Source organism: Salmo salar, chromosome 11, assembly GCF_965601325.2.
Source record: "Salmo salar chromosome 11, fSalSal1, whole genome shotgun sequence".
Lineage (NCBI taxonomy): Eukaryota > Metazoa > Chordata > Actinopteri > Salmoniformes > Salmonidae > Salmo > Salmo salar.
The window spans coordinates 95,528,156-95,548,314 of NC_138301.1; the positions used below are offsets into that span (position 1 = coordinate 95,528,156).

Here is a 20,159-nt window from a genome sequence, read left to right on the forward strand (position 1 = left end):
TCCGTTGACCTCATGGCCTGGTTTTTGCTCTGACATGCAGTCAACTGTTGGACCTTATATAGACAGGTGTGTGCCTTTCCAAATCATGTCCAATCAATTGAATTAACCACAGGTGGACTCCAATCTAGTTGAAGAAACATATCAAAGATGATCAATGGAAACAGGATGCATCTGAGCTCAATTTCGAGTCTTACAGCAAAGGGTCTGAATGCTTAAGTAAATAAGGTATTTCTGTTCATTTTTAATACATTTGCAAAAATGTCTAAAAACTTGTTTTCGCTTTGTCATTATGGGGTATTGTGTGTAGATTGCTGAGGAACATGCTTTATTTAATCAATTTTAGAATAAGGCTGTAACATAACAAAATGTGGAAAAAGTCAAGGGTTCTGAATACTTTCCAAAGGCACTGTATATGATGATGAATGCAAAGTTCAGTGGTGGCTATAACAAAAACAGATTGATAAACACTTAAATTTGTCAAAAACATACTTATTTATCCAATGTAGGTTTTAGTATGTTAAATTTATAAAATTAATTATTTTTTGTATAGTTAAGAGTTCATAAAAAGGGATTTTTTTTGTTACAAATATGTAGTCAAAGTATTATATTCACACATATCTTTAGTTTAACATTACTCTATAAATATTTAACATTAATGAAATGTTAACATTTTAAACAACTTCACAAGGCTATTGAAAATCTGAGCCAAAACCCTGTTTTGATCATGTACATTACTTTTCCTTCTGTTACAAAGATCTTTCCCAAATATGTCCTGTTTAGTATGTAGAATAATACAGTTATCTTATTGCTGAGAGATGGGAGGCAATTTAGAGGCGCGAGACTTTGGTTTTGTGGCTCTCTGCTGACAGAAACGTTCCCTTAAATCTCCCTATTCTAATGAACCTCAATCTCCACCACACTCTTGGCCCGGAGTCAAATCTCTCAACACCCTCCGGTTGCTCTGCTGTCAGCTGGGTCAAATGAATACAGCTCTCTGAAATGACAACATGTTGGTAGTGACCCGTGGTTTCGCTGGCAGACTTCTCTCTAGGCTTTACCGCCCCCTTGTGGTGAAGAATGGCAGAAGGTTATTCTTGCACAATGTGGTCGACAACGTTCGACTCACTGGGCAGCTTTGTATTATCTACCGTCATGGGTTTTGCCGTTCCTCCTTGGACTTTCTAATGAAAGAATGACACAGTCACATATGATAATAATCACATTTGTATTCGCTCTGAATTAATATACATAAACAAATACAAATATCATATTAAGAGAGCAAGCCATCTGGATAGGTTATGAAGCAAATATATCTGTAAAATACAGGTTTCACTTGCTCCAGCCCCGTCATGCACAATCTCTGCATTAAGGCTTGAGGCACATAAAATACGTGGACACGGATGGGGATCTTATCTTGGCACCACACTGCGGTGTCACACACGGAGCTCTGCAAGAACCCTTTGGGTTAGGGTGCATCTCAAGTCTGAAATGGCTTCCTCTGCTTCTATCACTTCCTACATTTGCACTGACCGACCAGTACAAATGGAGAAGAGTCATGAGAGGAAAGCAACTTTAGGCTATTGAGATCCACCATTGGAGTTTCTCCATAACCCTCTAATGGAGGTAAAAAAAAAAGAAGCCTCCACCCGTTTTCACCTCTCTGCCAATCCTTCCTTATCTCACTACAGCCTCCACACCTCATCTACTCCTCGCCCCCTCCCTCACAGTCTCTTCTTCATCTTGCCCTTCTTGTGGACACCACGGCCAAAGCCAGACTTCTTCTGGTCATTAAGGCGCTGCTTGCCCTTGCCCCGGAGCTTCTTCAAGCCTCCACTCTGCAGGAACCTCTGTTTCTCTGTCTTCCTGCGCTGCTTCAGGATCTGGTCCCGGCTCTTCAGCTCCGAGCGCGGGCCCCGGGAGCCACCATCCCTCTGCTGGCCAGGGGGCCCCAGGGGCTGGGAGTTGGGGCCCCTGGATGGGCCACCTCGGCCCCGGCCAGGCCTGCCTCGGCCTGGAAGAGAGAGAGAGGGAGTGAGACAGGGTTAGGGAAGAGAAGGGCCTAGGCAACATTTCAATTGTTCATCATTATTTTAACATGATTGCAAGTAACATGGCCAAAATATATCAAACTGGATATTGCTGAGTGTTTTGGAATAGATCTTAGGTAGTAGAGCCCATAGACTGGAGCTTGGAGAATGTCAGCTTAACTTAAGAGACAGTCACTCATCAGACACAAATGATCCAAACTCTAGCTACAGCCCTCTGATGAATTGCACTCCTACCTCCTCCTCCACCCCTCCTTCCTCTGCCTCCACCTCCGGTCTCTCCATCCGAATCTCCACCCCCTCCGTCGTCCACCTTGTACTTCTTCTTCCACTCCTCATAGCTAAGACACACAGGGTCAAGGAGATGGAACATGCTAATAACATTGCAGTGGTACAATTAAGAGGGAGGACTTATGCCCAACAAGCTGAGGGTGTTGGTATTCCCCTCTGAGACCTTATTAACAGCTTTCATCAGTAAAGTTCAGCCTGAGATGACAAAGATACAAGTTCTTCTTGTTCTTGTTGTTGATCATCTGTCCGCTCTCCGTCCTCTTCTTCTTCTTCTGGTCTGCCTCCTTTCCCGTTTCTTTGACGAAGCGCTTCCTCTTGCGATCCCTGCAGAGAGATGGAGACGTCAAGTGAGATCGATAGGGGGGTGTGTGTGTGTGTGTGTGTGTGTGTGTGTGTGCGCACGCAGCGGTGTTCCCTCTTACCACTTCATCATGTGTTTGTGCTGGTTGAGTCTGTCTCCTTCGTCTCCCATCAGGTCCAGTACAGCAGTAGAAGCCTGCTGCTCAAACGTTGTGCCCTCTGTTCCCAGGCTCAGTCTGCAAACAGCAAACACTGAGTCACATCACTATGGCTCTGTTGTACTATAAGCCTACACTCACAGAATGACTATTTTGGTCTTGTGTTTAAAGCTGGTAAAGTGGAGTGGACTGTGTAGTCAGCTTTTCCCATACCCTCTCTCAGAGTTGAAGTCCTTGGGTCTGTAGGGGATGTAGTTCTCCTCATCGCGGCCAGTCTGTTTGGTCTTCTTCCTGTCTGGCCTCTCCGTATCGCCATCCCCCTGTGGCTTCCTCCTCTTCCCCCCCACCACCTCAGAGAACACACCCTGGTGGACAAATTACAGAAGTACAGCATGGGAGACATCCGGTCTAGTCATATGATACTACTTTGTCTGTGGTGGTGCTACGCGCCACTGTTGATTAGCAATGGAACACGGACACGCTAGATGGATACTCCGTAGTGCTAACCTGAAAGTCCTCCTCTTCACTGTCCTCCTGGTCTGCTGTGTGGTGAGTGGAGGGCAGGGGAGTGACAGGAACGTGATACCTGCCCTCTGCAGCCAGAACCTCCTTCTTCTGTGTGAACATATCCACCAGCCGCATGTCCCTGGAACGCTTGGCTCGCATCACCACGCTGGCATTGGTCTTGCTGTTCGAGTTGATCTCAAAGATGGTCTGGAGAAATAGTGCCATGGTTGTTTAATACAGTATTACTAACGGTTATTCATTCATTACAGAGGATAGTTTCTGATATGCATTTTCAATCCCAACTCACAGCTCTAGCCTTGTAGCCCTTAATGCAGTCCACCATTTGAAGGCGCTCCAGTTCCATTTTCTCCAAGCCTGACCCTGAAGGGAAATGTGGGTTAATATCGTAGCAACTTTAAGGAAGCCGTCTGTGTGGGATTTTCATGAGAACCCTAAATCTGATGAGGAGCCACTGAGACAGAAACTTCATTTATTAATATCACAACTTTATGGACCATCTGCAGCGCACTGGAAAGACCATTCTGTTCACAGGTCAGTCATCCTACTGACCTAACAGTGGGTGGACAGCCATGCTGGGGAGCTCCGTGTTCTTGACCCGTTTAAAGGATTCTGGTGAGGGCATGGGCCGGGACTTGATGTACTGCTTGTAGGCGTTGTCCGCTATGCGGCGCAGGTTCTGCAGGTCATGAGAGTTCTCATGGGCCGTGATCAGCTGGGACTCCTCATCATCCAGGATGCTCTGGGGAACACGACCAAACACACCGTCCGACTCTGGAGGGAGGGAGAGAGGGAAATTACGCAGGAGATAGAGAGTGATAGAGGAAGTGAGAGGAAAGGACAGAGAGAAATATATGTGAGAGTAAGCAAGAGAATTGAGTGTCCATGACAGAAAACCAGCGTGACAAGACAACTGGAGGGGTTAGCAATGGTTCCATTCCCTCACACTGTGTATGACATGTTTATGTCCAGTGCTGGTACCTTGTTGATGGTCAGGTGTAGCCAGCTGAAGGGGTCTCCCCAGGAAGAGATGGAGGTCATAGACAAAAGGTATCTCATCTGTACACACAAGGCTATAGGCTGCTCCACAGCGGCCTGCGCGAGCAACTCGACCTGGGGTTGAAAAGGCAGAGATGAGCCGACAGTCAATGGTGAGGAAGACACTATATTTCATTGATTCAGATGGTTGTCACTGGCCTTTCTGTCCCACCTATATAAAATGACAAGTCAAGATGACCTAAAACATCATGTTGACCACAATTAATAGTCAACTGTTTGCGTTACCCACCGACTCTGTGCAGGAAGAGCTTGGCCTTGGAGGGGAAGTTGTAGTTGATGACGTTGTCCAGCAGGGGGATGTCTATACCGCGAGCAGCCACGTCTGTAACAATCAACACCATGGCCTTGCGGTGGACAAATTTACCAATGTTGATCTTCCTGGCAGTCTGGTCCAGGGCACTGTAGATGTAGGCACACTCCACGCCCTCAGAGGACAGCAGCTAAGCATAGGGTAACACACAGAGTTAGAGTCAAAACGTGTTTAAAAGCACAAGGCTGAGGACAACCAAACCGTATTCCATTAGTTTACCCTTTTATTCACTGGGGTCTCACCTCTTTGAGGTACTCGACATGGTGTTTGGTGGCAACAAATACCACCGTCTGCTCCTGGGGCTTCGCCACGTTCCTCAGCAGGTGGAGCAGCAGAGCCGGCTTGTCATCCATCCTCAGGTGGAAGAACGACAGCTGGGGGAGGAGAAAACGCAATGTTATGCTACTTTTATATGACAGAAATTAATCAATCACAGGTTTCACATGTCGGATTCAAACCGGGCGCACATTATTTTGAACGTGTGTTTTAGCGAGTCCTTTAGCTTTTTACCTTCAGCAGCTCACTCAGCTTGGAGTCTACGTCCAGACGAATCAGCACTGGCTCCGTCAACCCTGCACAAAACACACCCCTATCAGAGCACTACTGATCTCGCCTCGCACACAACTCATTATGAAAAGGCTGCAGAAGAAGGCAGAGGTTGTGGGTGGGCTTACCGGCTCTAGCAAACTCCACCAGTAGTTTGGGCAGGGTAGCAGAGAACAGCAGAGTCTGTCTGTTGTCTGGGAGCCTCCGGATGATCTCCTGGAGCTGGTCAGCAAAGCCCATCTCAAACAGCCTGTCCGCCTCGTCAAACACAACGTACTCCACGCTCTGTAGCTTCAGGTTCATCTCCATGACAACGTGCATCAGACGACCTGGGGTACCGATAATTCTGAAGGCAGAAGACATAACTCAAATCTACAGCAGGGAACAAAACATATCCTTTTTATAGATTGAAATTGCATTATGGCAAATTACAGCAGTACATTGTGAAGGCCATGTGTACATACATATCCGGGTTCTCATGAAGCGCAGCAAACTGATCATCCATTCTGAAAAACAAACAAGAGGTTCATCTCACATTTTATTTCTCACATGCGCCGAATACAACTGGTGTAGACCTCACCGTGAAATACTTGCTTATGAGCCCTTTCCAACAATGCAGAGTTTAAAAATAAAATGGTAACACAAGAGGAATAAAATTAAATAGACAACGGAGCTATATACAGGAAGTACCAGATCAACGTGTAGGGGTAAGAGGTATTTGAGGTAGATCTGTACATGAAGGCAGGGTAAAGTGACTAGGCATCAGGATAGATAATAATAAGGTATTTGAGGTAGATATGTACATGAAGGCATGGTAAAGTGACTAGGCATCAGGATAGATAGTAATAAGGTATTTGAGGTAGATATGTACATGAAGGCAGGGTAAAGTGACTAGGCATCAGGATAGATAATAATAAGGTATTTGAGGTAGATATGTACATGAAGGCAGGGTAAAGTGACTAGACATCAGGATAGATAATAATACAAGTAAAATAAAGAACAGAGTAATAGCAGCAAATAATGAGTAAGAGTGTGTGTGTGTGCATATATTGTTTGTAGATATAGTCTAGTGTGTGTGAGGGTCAGTGCAGATAATTTAGGCACCATTAATTGACTATTTAGCAGTCTGGCTATTTAACAGTCTTATGGCTTGGGGGTAAACTGTCAACTGTAAACTGAAACTGTCTCGGAGCCTATTGGTCTGAGAGCGGATGCTCCGGTACTGTTTGCCGGACAGTAGCAGAGTGAACAGTCTATGGCTTGGGGGGCTGAAGTCTTTGGCAATTTTTCAGGCCTTCCTCTGACACCGCCTGATATCGAGGTCCTGGATGGCAGGGAGCAAAGCCGTGTTTAGGGTCAGCGTGATGAGGCGTTGTTGCCTACCCTCACCACCTGGGGCCGGCCCGTCAGGAAGACCAGAATCCAGTTGCGGAGGTTTCGTCCCAGGGTCCCTAGCTTGGAGGAGACTATGGTGTTGAACACTGAGCTGTAGTCTATGAACAGCATTCTCACATAGTTACTTTCCCTCTTGTTCAGGTGGGAGAGAAAAGTGTGAAGTGTAATTGAGATTGCGTCATGTGTGGATATGTTGGGGCGATATGCAAATTGGAGTGGGTCTAGGGTGTCTGAGAAGATGGTGTCATGTCCAGCCTTTAAACCACTTCCTAATTCAAGATGTGTGCTACAAGGCGATAGTCACTTAGGCAAGGTACCTTGGAGCTATTGGGGAACAGGGACAATGGTGGTCAGCTTGAAACATGTTGGGATTACAGACTGGGACAAGGATATATTGAAAATGTCTGAACACAATTTCCAGCTGGTCTGCACATGCTTTGAGAATGCCCCCTGGTATTCCGTCTGGTACGGTGGCCTTGTTCAATGTTCAGTTGATGCTTATAAGGACAATAACACATTTCAACACAACAAGACTGAAGATGTACTTAATACCTGTCTCCACCAAGGATCAAAGCGGTCTTAAGGCCGGTGAATTTTCCCAACTGAAACAAAATAAAGGGAATATAGTTACTATTTGCTCTTACTGACCAATACAACATACCATCCCTGAAGTGGTACAAGATACTATCCCTAAAGTGGTCTTATATCCTGACCTCTTTGGTGAACTTCATGGTTTGCAGTGCCAACTCTCTGGTGGGGGTCAGAATTAGAGCCCTGGCCCCCGTCTGGGCCTGGGGAACCTTCAGCTTCTCAAACATGGGCACCAAGAACGCAGCAGTCTTCCCGCTGCCTGTCCTTGCCATGGCAACCATGTCCTTGCCATCTAGAATCACTGGGATAGTCTGAGAGGGAGAGAGGTATCGTAAACAATCGACCTGATATATTAGTGAAAGTGAAAAGATCCAAGGGCACTGGCATACCTTCCTCTGGATTGGAGTAGGGACTTTGTAGCCCTTCTTCATGACTCCTTTAAAAACGGGGTAACTGAGACCTGCAATTAACAAAAGATGGATGTTACGACATACTCAGGACACATTGCTGTATAACACGTCAAACTCGTTCCACGGAGCTCTGAGTGTCTGCGGGTTTTCGCTCCTCCCTTGTAGTTGATTAATTAATTCTCTAGAGTCTAAGACGTTGGGGGGGTCATACCATGGATCATTTAGCTATTTGATTGTGAATTGTAGGACCTCTAAGTAGCAAAATAAATATGAATTTTTTTGTTGCTAAATTATACAAATTTGGCCTTTAGTAAAAAATCCCTAGGAAACGCATTGAATAACAACGTTCATAAATGGCAAAAAACATAGTGAAAAAATGTATCATAAGGAATAAGGTTTTGATGTGTGTCCTATATCTAGGAGATATAAGAAAGCTCAGGAAGTATATACAGTACCAGTCAAAAGTTCAGACACCTAGTCATTCAAGGGTTTTTCTTTTTACTATTTCCTACATTGTAGAATAATAGTGAAGACATCAAAACAATGAAATAACACATATGGAATCATGTGGTAAGCAAAAAAGTGTTGTTAAACAAATCCAAATGTTTTATTCTTCAAAGTAGCCACCCTTTGCCTTGATGACAGCCTTGCACACTCATGGCATTCTCTGAACCAGCTTCACCTGGAATGCTTTTCCAACAGTCTTGAAGGAGTTCCCACATATGCTGTTCACTTGTTGGCTGCTTTTCCTTCACTCTGCGGTCAACTTATCCCAAACCATCTCAATTGGGTTGAGGTCGGGTGACTGTGGAGGTCAGGTCATCTGATGCAGCAGTACATTGCTCTCCTTCTTGGTCAAATATCCCTTACACAGCCTGGAGGCGTGTTGGGTCATTGTCCTGTTGAAAAACAAATGATAGTCCCACTAAGCTCAAACCAGATGGGATGGTGTATTGCTGCAGAATGCTGTGGTAGCCATGCTGGTTAAGTGTGCCTTGAATTCTAAATAAATCACCAACACGGTCACCAGCAAAGCACCCCCACACCATCACACCTCCTCCTCCATGCTTCACAGTGGGAACCACACATGCAGAGATCATCCGTTCGCCTACTCTGCGTCACAAAGACACTGTGTTGGAACCAAAAATCTCAAATTTGGACTCATCAGACCAAAAGGACAGATTTCCACCGGTCTAAATGTTCATTGCTCATGTTTCTTGGCCCAGGCAAGTCTCTTCTTCTTATTGGTGTCCTTTAGTAGTGGTTTCTTTGTAGCAATTCAACCATGAAGACCGATTCATGCAATCTCCTCTAAATGGTTGATGTTGAGATGTGTCTATGACTTGAACTCTGAAGCATTTCCTTGGGCTGCAAATTCTGAGGCTGGTAAATCTAATGAACTTATCCTCTGCAGCAAAGGTAACTCTGGGTCTTCCTTTCCTGTGGCGGTCCTCATGAGAGCCAGTTTCATCATAGCGCTTGACGGTTCTATTTGCTCATTTGATCCTTTCTTGCCATAATATGGACTTGGTCTTCTACCAAATGAGGCCATCTTCTGTATACCACCCCTACCTTGTCACAACAAAACTGATTGGCTCAAATGCATTAAGGAAAGAAATTCCACAAAGCTGGTTGAGAGAATGCCAAGAGTGGGCAAAGCTGTCATCAAGGCAAAGGGTGGCTACATTGAAGAATCTCAAATATATTTGTAACACTTTTTTTGGTCACTACATGATTCCATATGTGTTATTTCATAGTTTTGATGTCTTCACTATTATTCTACAATGTAGAAAATAGTAAAAATAAGAATCCTGGAATGAGTAGGTGTGTCCAAACTTTTGACTGGTACTGCGTTTAAAAAAAAAAATACACCTATTTAACCTCGTTTTTTTTAAGTAGGCAAAATGTAGCTTCAGATGAGTAACTTGTGGGGGTCGTAGAACAAAACAGAGACCACCATCGTGTTCGCGAGAGCGTCATCTTTCCACAGAGCAGTCATACTACGGTACAGCCATTTTCGTGAGAAGACCGATTTTTGTGTTGTCTCATGGTCTGACAAGCACAGCTGTGGCTAGGCCACCTTCCACCGCAGATGCGGAAGGCTGCCATAGACGGATGCGGTGTATTGGGACTAATATCTCTTGCTTAAACTGGCAGATTTTGATGGGGGTGCGTCAATTAACTCGGGGATTAAGGTCACTAATTAGTAAGAAACTCCTCTCACCTGGTTGCCTAGGTCTTAATTGAAATGAAAAACCAAGGCCCTCCATGGAATGAGTTTGACACCCTTGTTGTATAACATCTGTAAGAGTTCTTACAAAGACGGGCTTCAGATAAGCCTACTCAAATTTCTCACCCATGGACTGGAAGCCCCCAGACTTCTTTTTCTTCTTGTTCTGAGCTCTGACCAGCTCCCGGGTGTCTGGTTCAACGTCAGACAGACACTCTGACGAAGCACCAGGGAACCGGGGTAACTTTCTTCCAGGCTGAAAAACACATTAATTGCATGAAATACCTTGACATTGTCATTTTTGAGATTGTTAAACTCAATTTCCCACTCAAATTCAAATCTAGCGTGACTTTAAAAGCTAGAATCCGTAGTTGCTATATACATTTGGCACTTTGTAGCGATCCTCGCTATATGCGCCTAGTTAACATTCCGACCAAGTGGGTTAACCCTATTGGCGCACTGCGCAGGATTTTAGCCTTTTACGCCAGAGACCGGGTTTGCTTTCCCGCTCGCTACATTGGTGGCAGGGGTCGGATGGCGCAGTCAGGCCATCGGAACGCACTGCCGGAAATGTGAAAGGACTTAAAAGAATGTGGACGTGCGTTCCCGTTCGGAGCGGGCTAGATATTAGTCACATTACAATATCCACCAAGTGTGTTGGCGTGATGCGTAGAGAATTTGCCTTTTACGCCAGAGACCCGGGTACACTTCGCGCTCCTATACCCATTTATTCTTGCAGAATATAACTTTAAAACGCCTCATTAAGTTACTTTAACTTTTCATACCCTATTCAGAACCCCAAATGTAATCTTGTTTTAAGCCAATTATCGTAAAAAACGTAAACAAACGCTGTATAGCCTTAAAACGGTGATATTATGGATGATCTATCCTTGCATCCATAGACATGTACACGATTTTGAGTGATTACATTTCTCCAGACTCATTCCTTGACTTTTTAGCAAAACAGGGGTGGGGAGAACGCTTTTTTATTTTTTCAATTAAGTTTCTAGCTTTAATAATGTGGTTAATGTAATTGGCGATAAATCAATTCTAGGCCGAACTCAAAGCCAAACCCTGCACACAAGTTGACATCCATCGCTAACGTTAGTTGCCTAGTTAGCTAGCTACGGGTTAGCAACTAGGTAAGTAAATTCATAGCAAGTAGATTTACATAGGTTTGCTAAAATGACTACAGCAAATAGTTTATCTATATACAATAACAGAAAAACGAATGGGTCTTACAGAATCATCGTCCTTAATTTTAACAGCAACTTCGAAATCTCCACCATCCGACTCGTCAGGCTCCCGGTGGCCAGTCTGTCTCTTTTTCTTAGTTAGCTTCTTCTTTCTTTGAGCCATTGTGATTAGTAGCAGCACTTTTTATAATTTGTTCAACGCTTTGAACTAGTCAGAATAATAAAAAAAAATACGATTGGTGCTCAAAAATAAATGGACTGTTCAGCACACAACAACACAGACTGCAGACATTTTGAAACACGTGTGATTATAAACGCAGGACTCGTGCGTCGGCGCATGATATGACGTCATGGTGTTTTTTGGTGAGTAGTATTACAGAGTTTCTAAACCCAGAGGTGTACCATCGCGAGATTTCCGGGAACGCATTACGAAACAGAACAGGGCGGGGGGGTTTGAGAAGTCATGATTTCAATACCTCACCTTGCGAGGATAACTACACTTAGCCTTTTTCCACTGGTGTGTGTGGCCAAAAAGCTCAATTTCCATGTAATCCAATACAGAGCTTGGACTTGGATTGGAACTGGTGCTTTGGTCAGATGACATGAAAATAGAGCTCTTTGGCCACGCACGCCAGTGGTGGGTTTGGCGTTGAAATGAGAACTCATAAGCAGAAAATAACCCCATACCTACTGTACAATATTGTGGTGGATCTTTGATGTTATGGGGATATTTTGCTTCTACTGGTCCTGGGGCCCTTGTTAAGGTCAACAGCATCCTGAACTCTACCACGTACCAGGACATGTTAGCCAAAAACCTGGTTTCCTCTGTTAGGAGGCTGAAACTTGGACACAAGTGGATCTTCCAGCAACACAATAACCCCAAGCACACATGAAGATCCACAATTATTTATTTATTTATTCCATTCTTTTACTTTCAGATTTGCGTATTGTTGTAAATTGTTAGATACTACTGCACTGTTGGAGCTAGGAACACAAGCATTTCGCTTCACCCGCAATAGCATCTGCTAAATATGTGTATGTGACCAATACAATTTAATTTGACAAAGAAATGGTTAATTGGCCAAAAAAATAAACATTTTGCAATGCCATCTCAGTCTCCAGAATTGAAACCCATTGAAAACCTGTGGTTTGAATTGAAGAGTGCAGTCCATAAGCGCAGACGAAGGATATCAAGGATCTGGAAGGATTCTGCATGGAGGATTGGTCTAAGATCCCTCTCAATGTGTTCCCCAACTTAGAAAACATTTTAGAAAACGTCTCAGTGCTGTTATCCTCGTAAAGTGAGGTACTGAAAGGTATTGAAAACAGGGGTATCAATAATATTTACTTTTGAGAAAAAAAGTATTAATTGTTAAACAAAATCTTTTTATTTGAGCAATTGTATTAGTGTAAAATAATATATATTTCCCCATTTTTTGGAGCAGACAATATGTAGTGGCTTGCGAAAGTATTCACCCCCTTGGCATTTTTCCTATTTTGTGGCCTTACAACCTGGAAATAAATTAGATTTTTTGGGGGGGAGTTGCATCATTTGATTTACACAACATGCCTACCACTTTGAAGATGCAAAATATCTTTTGGGGTGAAATAAGACAAAAAAAACTAGAAAACTGACCGTTCATAACTATTCACCCCCCGAAAGTCAATACTTTGTACAGACACCTTTTGCAGCAATTACAGCTGCAAGTCTCTTGGAGTATGTCTCTATAAGCTTGGCACATCTAGCCACTGGGATTTTTGCCCATTCTTCAAGGCAAACATGCTCCAGCTCCTTCAAGTTGGATGGGTTCTGCTGGTGTACAGCAATATTTAAGTCACACCACAGATTCTCAATTGGTTTGAGGTCTGGGCTTTGACTAGGCCATTCCAAGACCTTTAAATGTTTCCACTTAAACCACTCAGGTGTTGCTTTAGCAGTATGCTTAGGGTCATTGTCCTGCTGGAAGGTGAACCTCGGTCCCAGTCTCAAATCTCTGGAAGACTGAAACAGGTTCCCCTCAAGAATTTCCCTGTATTTAGCACCATCTATCCTTCCTTCAATTCTGACCAGTTTCCCAGTCCCTGCCGATGAAAAACATCCCCACAGCATGATGCTGCCACCACCATGCTTCACTGTGGGGATGATATTCTCGGGCTAAAGAGAGGTGTTGAGTTTGCGCCAGACATAACGTTTTCCTTGATGGCCAAAAATATACATTTTAGTCTCATCTGACCAGAGTACCTTCTTCCATATGTTTGGGGAGTCTCCCACATGCTTTTTGGCAAACATCAAACATGTTTGCTTCTTTTTTTCTTCAAGCAACGGCTTTTTTCTGGCCACTCTTCCGTAAAGCCCAGCTCTGTGGAGTGTACGGCTTAAAGTGGTCCAATGGACAGATACTCCAATCTCCGCTGTGGAGCTTTGCAGCTCCTTCAGGGTTATCTTTGGTCTCTTTGTTGCCTCTCTGATTAATGCCCTCCTTGCCTGGTCCGTGAGTTTTGGTGGGCAGCCTACTCTTGGCAGGTTTGTTGTGGTGCCATATTCTTTCAATTTTTTAACAATGGATTTAATGGTGCTCCGTGTGATGTTCAAAGTTTCTGATATATTTTTTTATAACCCAACCCTAATCTGTACTTCTCCACAACTTTGTCCCTGACCTGTTTGGAGAGCTCCTTGGTCTTCATGGTGTCACTTGCTGGGTGGTACCCCTTGCTTAGTTGTGTTTCAGACTCTGGGGCCTTTCAGAACAGGTGTATATATACTGAGATCATGTGACAGATCATGTGACACTTAGATTGCACACAGGTGAACTTTATTTAACTAATTATGTGACTTCTGAAGGTTATTGGTTGCACCAGATCTTATTTAGGGGCTTCATAGCAAAAGGGGGTGAAAACATATGCATGCATCACTTTTCCATTTAGTCTTTTTTAGAATTTTTTTAAACAAGTATTTTTTTTCATTTCACTTCACCAATTTGGACTATTTTGTGTATGTCCATTACATGAAATCCCCCAAAAAGCCATTTAAATTACAGGTTGTAATGCAACAAAATACGTAAAACACCAAGGGGGATGAATACTTTTGCAAGGCACTGTAGCTCAGTATTTGAATTATTTATTTTATACAGTCATTTTTGCTCATCTTTATCAAGGTTGGCAATAATTTCAGACCCTAATGTAGATCTTTATTATTCCTATAATCAACTAAAGTTCAGTGTAGCACTGCCTAGGGATCTCTCCAACCTGCTTGAATCCCGCCTTTGACTTTGTTTTGTGTGATGTCATCGAGGTATTCTACATGTTCTAGTTAGGGGACCAACAGGCTCCTGGGGGAAGTTTCCCCTAGTTGCAGATCTAGGACCAGCTTCCCCTCCCCCAATCATAACCTTAGCCATTAGTGTGGAAAATGCCAGACTTGCCCAAGATCAGCATTTAGGGGCAAATTCACCCAACACCGGACCAGCTGCTGCTCACAAACAGCTATGGCAGATATCAAAAGCCCTACTGAAGCCCCATGGTCCTTTGCTCATTAGGGCCAGCACAGGAAGATGTTGCAACTTGCAACAACCAGGTTTTCTGCCTGTCCTCCATCCGGCGGACATCTTTTTTGTTTGTCTTCACTTGAGCTACTGGTACACACCAGTTCGACAAATGTTACACTACATACAGTAATCAGTTAACCCTCTAAAATCTCATGTAATTTGGTCAGATGCTCGATATGTTTACGTAGTCTGTCCACGAGAGATTATACATACAGTAATGATAGCATTTGATATCCCACCATATTTCTAAGGTCAAAGAAGGTTTATTTGAAGCCAGTGGAGTAAATAAGTGAACACCATGGCAACAGGCAGGCCCTGATCCCATTCATATTCCATCACAGAGGGCTGGCTGGCGGTTAGAAGTTGGCATGAACAGTAAAAACCTGTCAGGGACATAAGGGGTTTCGAGGGCTAGCTTACACAAATTAAATGTTATTTTTTACACACACTAAATACAACAGGTGTAGTAGACTTTACCGTGAAATGTTTACTAACAAGCCCTTTTCCAACAACGCAAGGAAATAGTAACACAATAAAATAACAATAATGTGGCTTTATACAAGGAATACCGGTATGGAGTCAATGTGCAGGGGTACGAGGTAGTTGAGGTAATTGAGGTACTATGTACATGTAGGTAGGGGTAAAAGTGACTAGACAATCAGGATAGATAATAAACAGTAGCAGCAGTGAGTGTGAATGTGTGTCTATGTGTGAGTATGTGTGGGTGGCGTCAATATGCATGAGTGTGTGTTTTGTTGTGTTTGAGCATATGTAGTGTGTTTGTGTGTTTATGTGTGTGTGTTGGAGTGTCAGTGTAGTATGTGTGAGTGTGTGGGTAGAGTCCAGTGAGTGTGCTTAAAGCCAGTGTAAGAATGTCAGGGTATCAATGCAAATAGTCATGGTAGCCGTTTGATGAACTGTTCAGCAGTTTTTTGGCTTGGGGGTAGAAGCTGTTCAGGAGCCTTTTGGTCCCAGACTTGGCACTCCGGGTACCACTTGCCGTGCGGTAGCAGAGAGAACAGCCCATGGCTTGGGTGGCTGGAGTCTGACAATGTTTAGGGCCTTCCTCTGACACCGGATGGTATAAAGGTCCTGGATGGCAGGGAGCTTGGACCCAGTGATGTACTGGGCCATATGCACTACCCTCTGTAGTGCCTTGCGGTTAGATGCCAAGCAGTTGCAATACCAAGCAGTGATGCAGCCAATCAAGATGCTCTCAATGGTGCAGCTGTTGAACTTTTTGAGGATCTGAGGGCCCATGCCAAATCTTTTCAGCGTCCTGAGGGGACCATGATAGGTCCTTAGTGATGTGGACACCAAGGAACTTGAAGCCCTCAACCCGCTCCACTACAACCCTGTCAATGTAAATGGGGCGTGCTCGGCCCTCCATTTCCTGTAGTCCATGATCAGCTCCTTTGTCTTGCTGACGTAGAGGGAGAGGTTGTTGTCCTGGCACCACACAGCCAGGTCTCTGACCTCCTCCCGGTAGGCTGTCTCATCATCATCTGTGATCAGGCCTACCACCATCGCATCATCAACAAACTTAATGATGGTGTTGGAGTCATGGGTGAACAGGGAGTACTGGAGGCGACTAAGCACGTACCCCTGAGGGGCCTCCTTGCTGAGGGTCAGCGTGGAGGATGTGTTGTTGCCTACCCTCAACATCTGGGGGCGGCTTGTCAGGATGTCCAGGATCCCGTTGCAGAGGAAGGTGTTTAAGCCCAGGGTCCATATCTTAGTAACCACTCACACACTAAGGTGGAGCTATTTTCCCCAGCTCTATAAGATCAGCTTTTGTTCTTACAGGTGGTTTAGGAGATAAAGCCCGGGGGATTAGCATGTGCAACTGTCAGGGGGTGCATCATTTCTGGGTTTGCCCGAGGGCGTTTGGCAGACTGACACCCATAGCATGTCTATGCGTAAGCTCCACCACCACCAAAGCCAAAAGCCAACCTCTTGAAGTCACAATCTCCATTCACTGTCTGTAACTCCAGCGCTGTCTCAAAAATATGTCATTAAATTCCTGCCTGCATTCCCCACCCTGTTGTTGTTATATTTGTATTATGAGGTGCATTCATTAGCTAGAGTTGTCATGCTCCTGTGTGTCGTGCAGGCTATGTCTGGGAGGATGCAGCATGGTCTTATTGCTACAGCTCTGTTGTGTAAAGCTTCACCTCTGTTACACCCATTGACTTAGCCTGATGGGATCCATATTTGACATACATGAACAGAATTATCACCACATTATGCAAACTAGGCTAAGCTTGAGCAGAAGCCCAAAGCTTGAGGGACTTACAAGAAGAGTATCTGACATTTAAAAGCAGTGATAATGGATTTGTGCATTTAGGTTGCCTTATCAGTCACTTAAACACTTATAACTGTACATTAAGAAACTACATATGCTGCTGACTGATACTGGAGATAGATTGCAGCATTAGTATAGCTTGGATATGGCTTGTGGTTCACGAAGCAGTCAGCCAGGAGATGTGCATTTAATGAAAGTGGTTAAGAAGACCGATGTCAACATGACTCTGGTTGTTTTTTATGAATATATACCCAGATAACGTGTGATGCAGATGTTGACTGTACTGTAAGGAAAGTTTAAATTAATGAATATCTGATGCTAATACTAAGGCTAGCAAATGGGAGTACCGGTTCAACATTCTTCGGCCGTGCCGTATCTGTGTCAAATTTAATTATTTAAAAGCCAGGCCTTGCGCTCATCTAACCTTTTTTAAAAATAGACGACCATCCAATTAGCATCGAGAGCCATGCTTGTTGGCGAATCAGACAGGAGTGTTTACTGGCAAGGCATCAGACACTGGTATGGACGTTTCATGCCAGGAACAATCCACCAAGGGGACGGTTCGTCCCAAAATCTCACTCCAGTTCCTTGCAAGAAAATCAAGGGTTGTGAGTGTAATGACAAAGAATGCTCTGTTGGATTTGCATCCCAAGAAAAATGAAGACCAATGTGATGATAAGAGAGATCCCTTCAAGATAGTCAAGAGTGTCCAGATATCTTTGTCTGACTAACTGCCATTTTGGGAATGGCCCTCCCCCAACAGTGTATGCACCACAAGAAACACGCTCTCTGGTCCCTTGGTACCAGCCCCATGCATTGAGCCATGACATCCACTTACTATCGCGAACACTACTATGCCAATGTGCAGCATGCATTAGTGGGGGACGAAGTGGGTGGCTCGCGGGGGGATGGTTTGGTCCCCAGCCCTTTGGTCTGGCATGGCACTGTGAACGTGAAAGTGCCACCCCAAGTGAGGACAGATGGTGAGAGATCCCCAGGCTTCACCCCCAGGCCCCTGGGCAAAACGCGGCCAAGCACAAGATATCTGGGCTGTGATTGGGCCTTGACTCTCAGCCTCCCATGGCCCAATAAGATGATGTGAGGCGCAGTGAAGATATGCTTGAGAACACGTGTAATTATGTTGACCCTGTGGTTTCCCTGGTCTTCCCATCCTCCCAGATTTTGGACATCATGGCTTACCATGGTGTAGGGCTATAGTATAAGAGTGTAGCTGTAGCATTGACAACATTCTAACCCTCACAATAGATCTGAAACTCTATGCATGTTTCATTAGCCAAAGTCTAGTCCATTCATATTTTCAACGCACTGAATCATTTAATGTGCATTAAAGCCAAATTCAGAACTGCTTGAATTTCCACATCTGAAGGAAGCTAAGCCCTTTGCTGAAATGTCCTCTTTGCTGTATAAGGATAATTTAGATTTGATGCCCCTTTAGTGCAAAAACTGCAGAGGCACATACATCTGGTTAAAACTTTCAATTGCTTGATATTCCAGCATTAAAAGGCAGTTTCCGTTCAAGCCACCAGCCGTTAATCTCACAGCTAGTGCCAGCATTAAGGCGATCATCATGGCACATGTGACAATTAAGCGCAAAAACTGTCCCTAGAGGACATTAAAGAGACAGACCCGAGAGGATTTCTCCCACCAGCAAAACTATCTGGGGATTCACTGTCACCTAAACTTACTACCACCCTCAATACTCTACTGTAGGCTACATGCAATGCATACACTGTTTTGATTCAAAGGTATTAGTCCCATTGTACTTTTAATATGTGAGATTTAATGGACATTTTCAGCCCCATCCTTTCTCATCTTCTCTGGGATATGCGAGACTACAGATGCCCAGAATTAAAACCTGAGAGCAGAATTAACTTTTCATGCTTTATGTCCTTAGTCTCACTTCTGTTGTTTCTTTTGACCGCCTGCCGCTGCCAGGCACACTCCTCGTCCTCTCTCTCTCTCTCGTGTCTTTTTTAATTGCAAATTCATGACAGCCAGCACTCTCTATTTCTGTCACTCCCGCTCGGCTTCCCTCGGGGACTTAAGGGAATTTAAAGGGGCCATTGTGTGCCATAAGATAAGTCAGGAGCTGCTCGGGAGACTTGCTTTCATCACCGTGGGACTACTGGACCCCTTTTCCCGCTCGGCTCTCTATAGCTTTATCACTCAAAGGCTCAAGCAGCTCACCGCAATACAAATTCCCAGGGACTGACTGACAGGGAGAAAAGAGACAGGGTCGAGATAAGAAATGAAATGTGCAAATCTGAACTGCATTTTATAATTTTTATATGAAGTGATTGATTGGGGTTTACCACAGTATTATTTGTGAAAAATATATAAATGTTTACATGCCTTGTGTATTCATCACCCTTTGATTTATATCAGAAAAATAGTAAATTGTTTCGGTAAACACACTGTAGTCTTCCATCTCAGCTCAGTAATGACCTGGCAGAGGTCAACATGGGGGCCTCATCTACTGACAGATAAATGGCTTTCAGCTGGGAAGTGTCTCTTGATTTCACACAGCACACATATGAGGGGAATTATGATGATGGGAGGTTCAGAGTTCAGACACAGACTATTTCCTTCCAACCTCCGTGAGATCGCCACATGATTCTGCCTCAGCCTATGCCTCACACAGAAGACATACTCAGAGACTTACACACTGACACACATAGAGGCACTTAAAAGACTACAGATCAACCCACACCCAGACATAGAGATGGACACACACACCAAGATTCTACTACACGGGACAGAGGAAGGGTTTTCTCCAATTAGGCTTTGTTTCTGTAAATAAACCGTTGATGTGAAAATCTACGTCTCACTGTAAATATGTCTCAATATGAGTGACAGCATCGCTGGCAGTCATCTATCAAGCCAGACCATATGTTGCTTTGGGTGGGGAGAGAACGGGAGCTTACTGCAAAGCCTTCCTTATCCCCAGCATTACAGTCTCTAAGAAAGGATTTACTATTTAATTCATGATTAGATAGAATTTCTCCACGGACCAAACACAGAGTGATAGACTGAGGAGAGAACCTGAAGAGTATGTGGATAAATAGTCACACACTGGCCTGGCCCCTACACACCACTAGTGTGAACCGTTATAGCACAATTATTAAAAGCCATGGATTATCAATCAGGAATTAATCCTGCTTTTTGTGTCTGCTCCAACTGAACGGCCAGCGCTATCGTTTTTCACCCTCCACTGTCGCTGCAACAAGAAGAA

At 44.2% G+C, this 20,159-nt stretch overlaps 1 protein-coding gene across 1 annotated transcript; it reads right to left on the reverse strand.

Moving 5' to 3' along the window:
* Positions 1-1,206: 1,206 nt before the first annotated feature.
* ddx54 (DEAD (Asp-Glu-Ala-Asp) box polypeptide 54) lies at positions 1,207-11,344 on the reverse strand. The gene is given in 19 exon segments (NM_001165357.1): positions 1,207-2,011; positions 2,283-2,386; positions 2,550-2,660; positions 2,759-2,872; positions 3,008-3,159; positions 3,302-3,508; positions 3,609-3,682; positions 3,872-4,093; positions 4,301-4,432; positions 4,608-4,818; positions 4,931-5,062; positions 5,199-5,260; positions 5,363-5,580; positions 5,699-5,740; positions 7,182-7,231; positions 7,343-7,531; positions 7,610-7,680; positions 9,987-10,116; positions 11,103-11,344. Coding segments are annotated over 19 exon segments (2,628 nt in total). The 5' UTR covers positions 11,220-11,344; the 3' UTR covers positions 1,207-1,721.
* Positions 11,345-20,159: the final 8,815 nt, after the last annotated feature.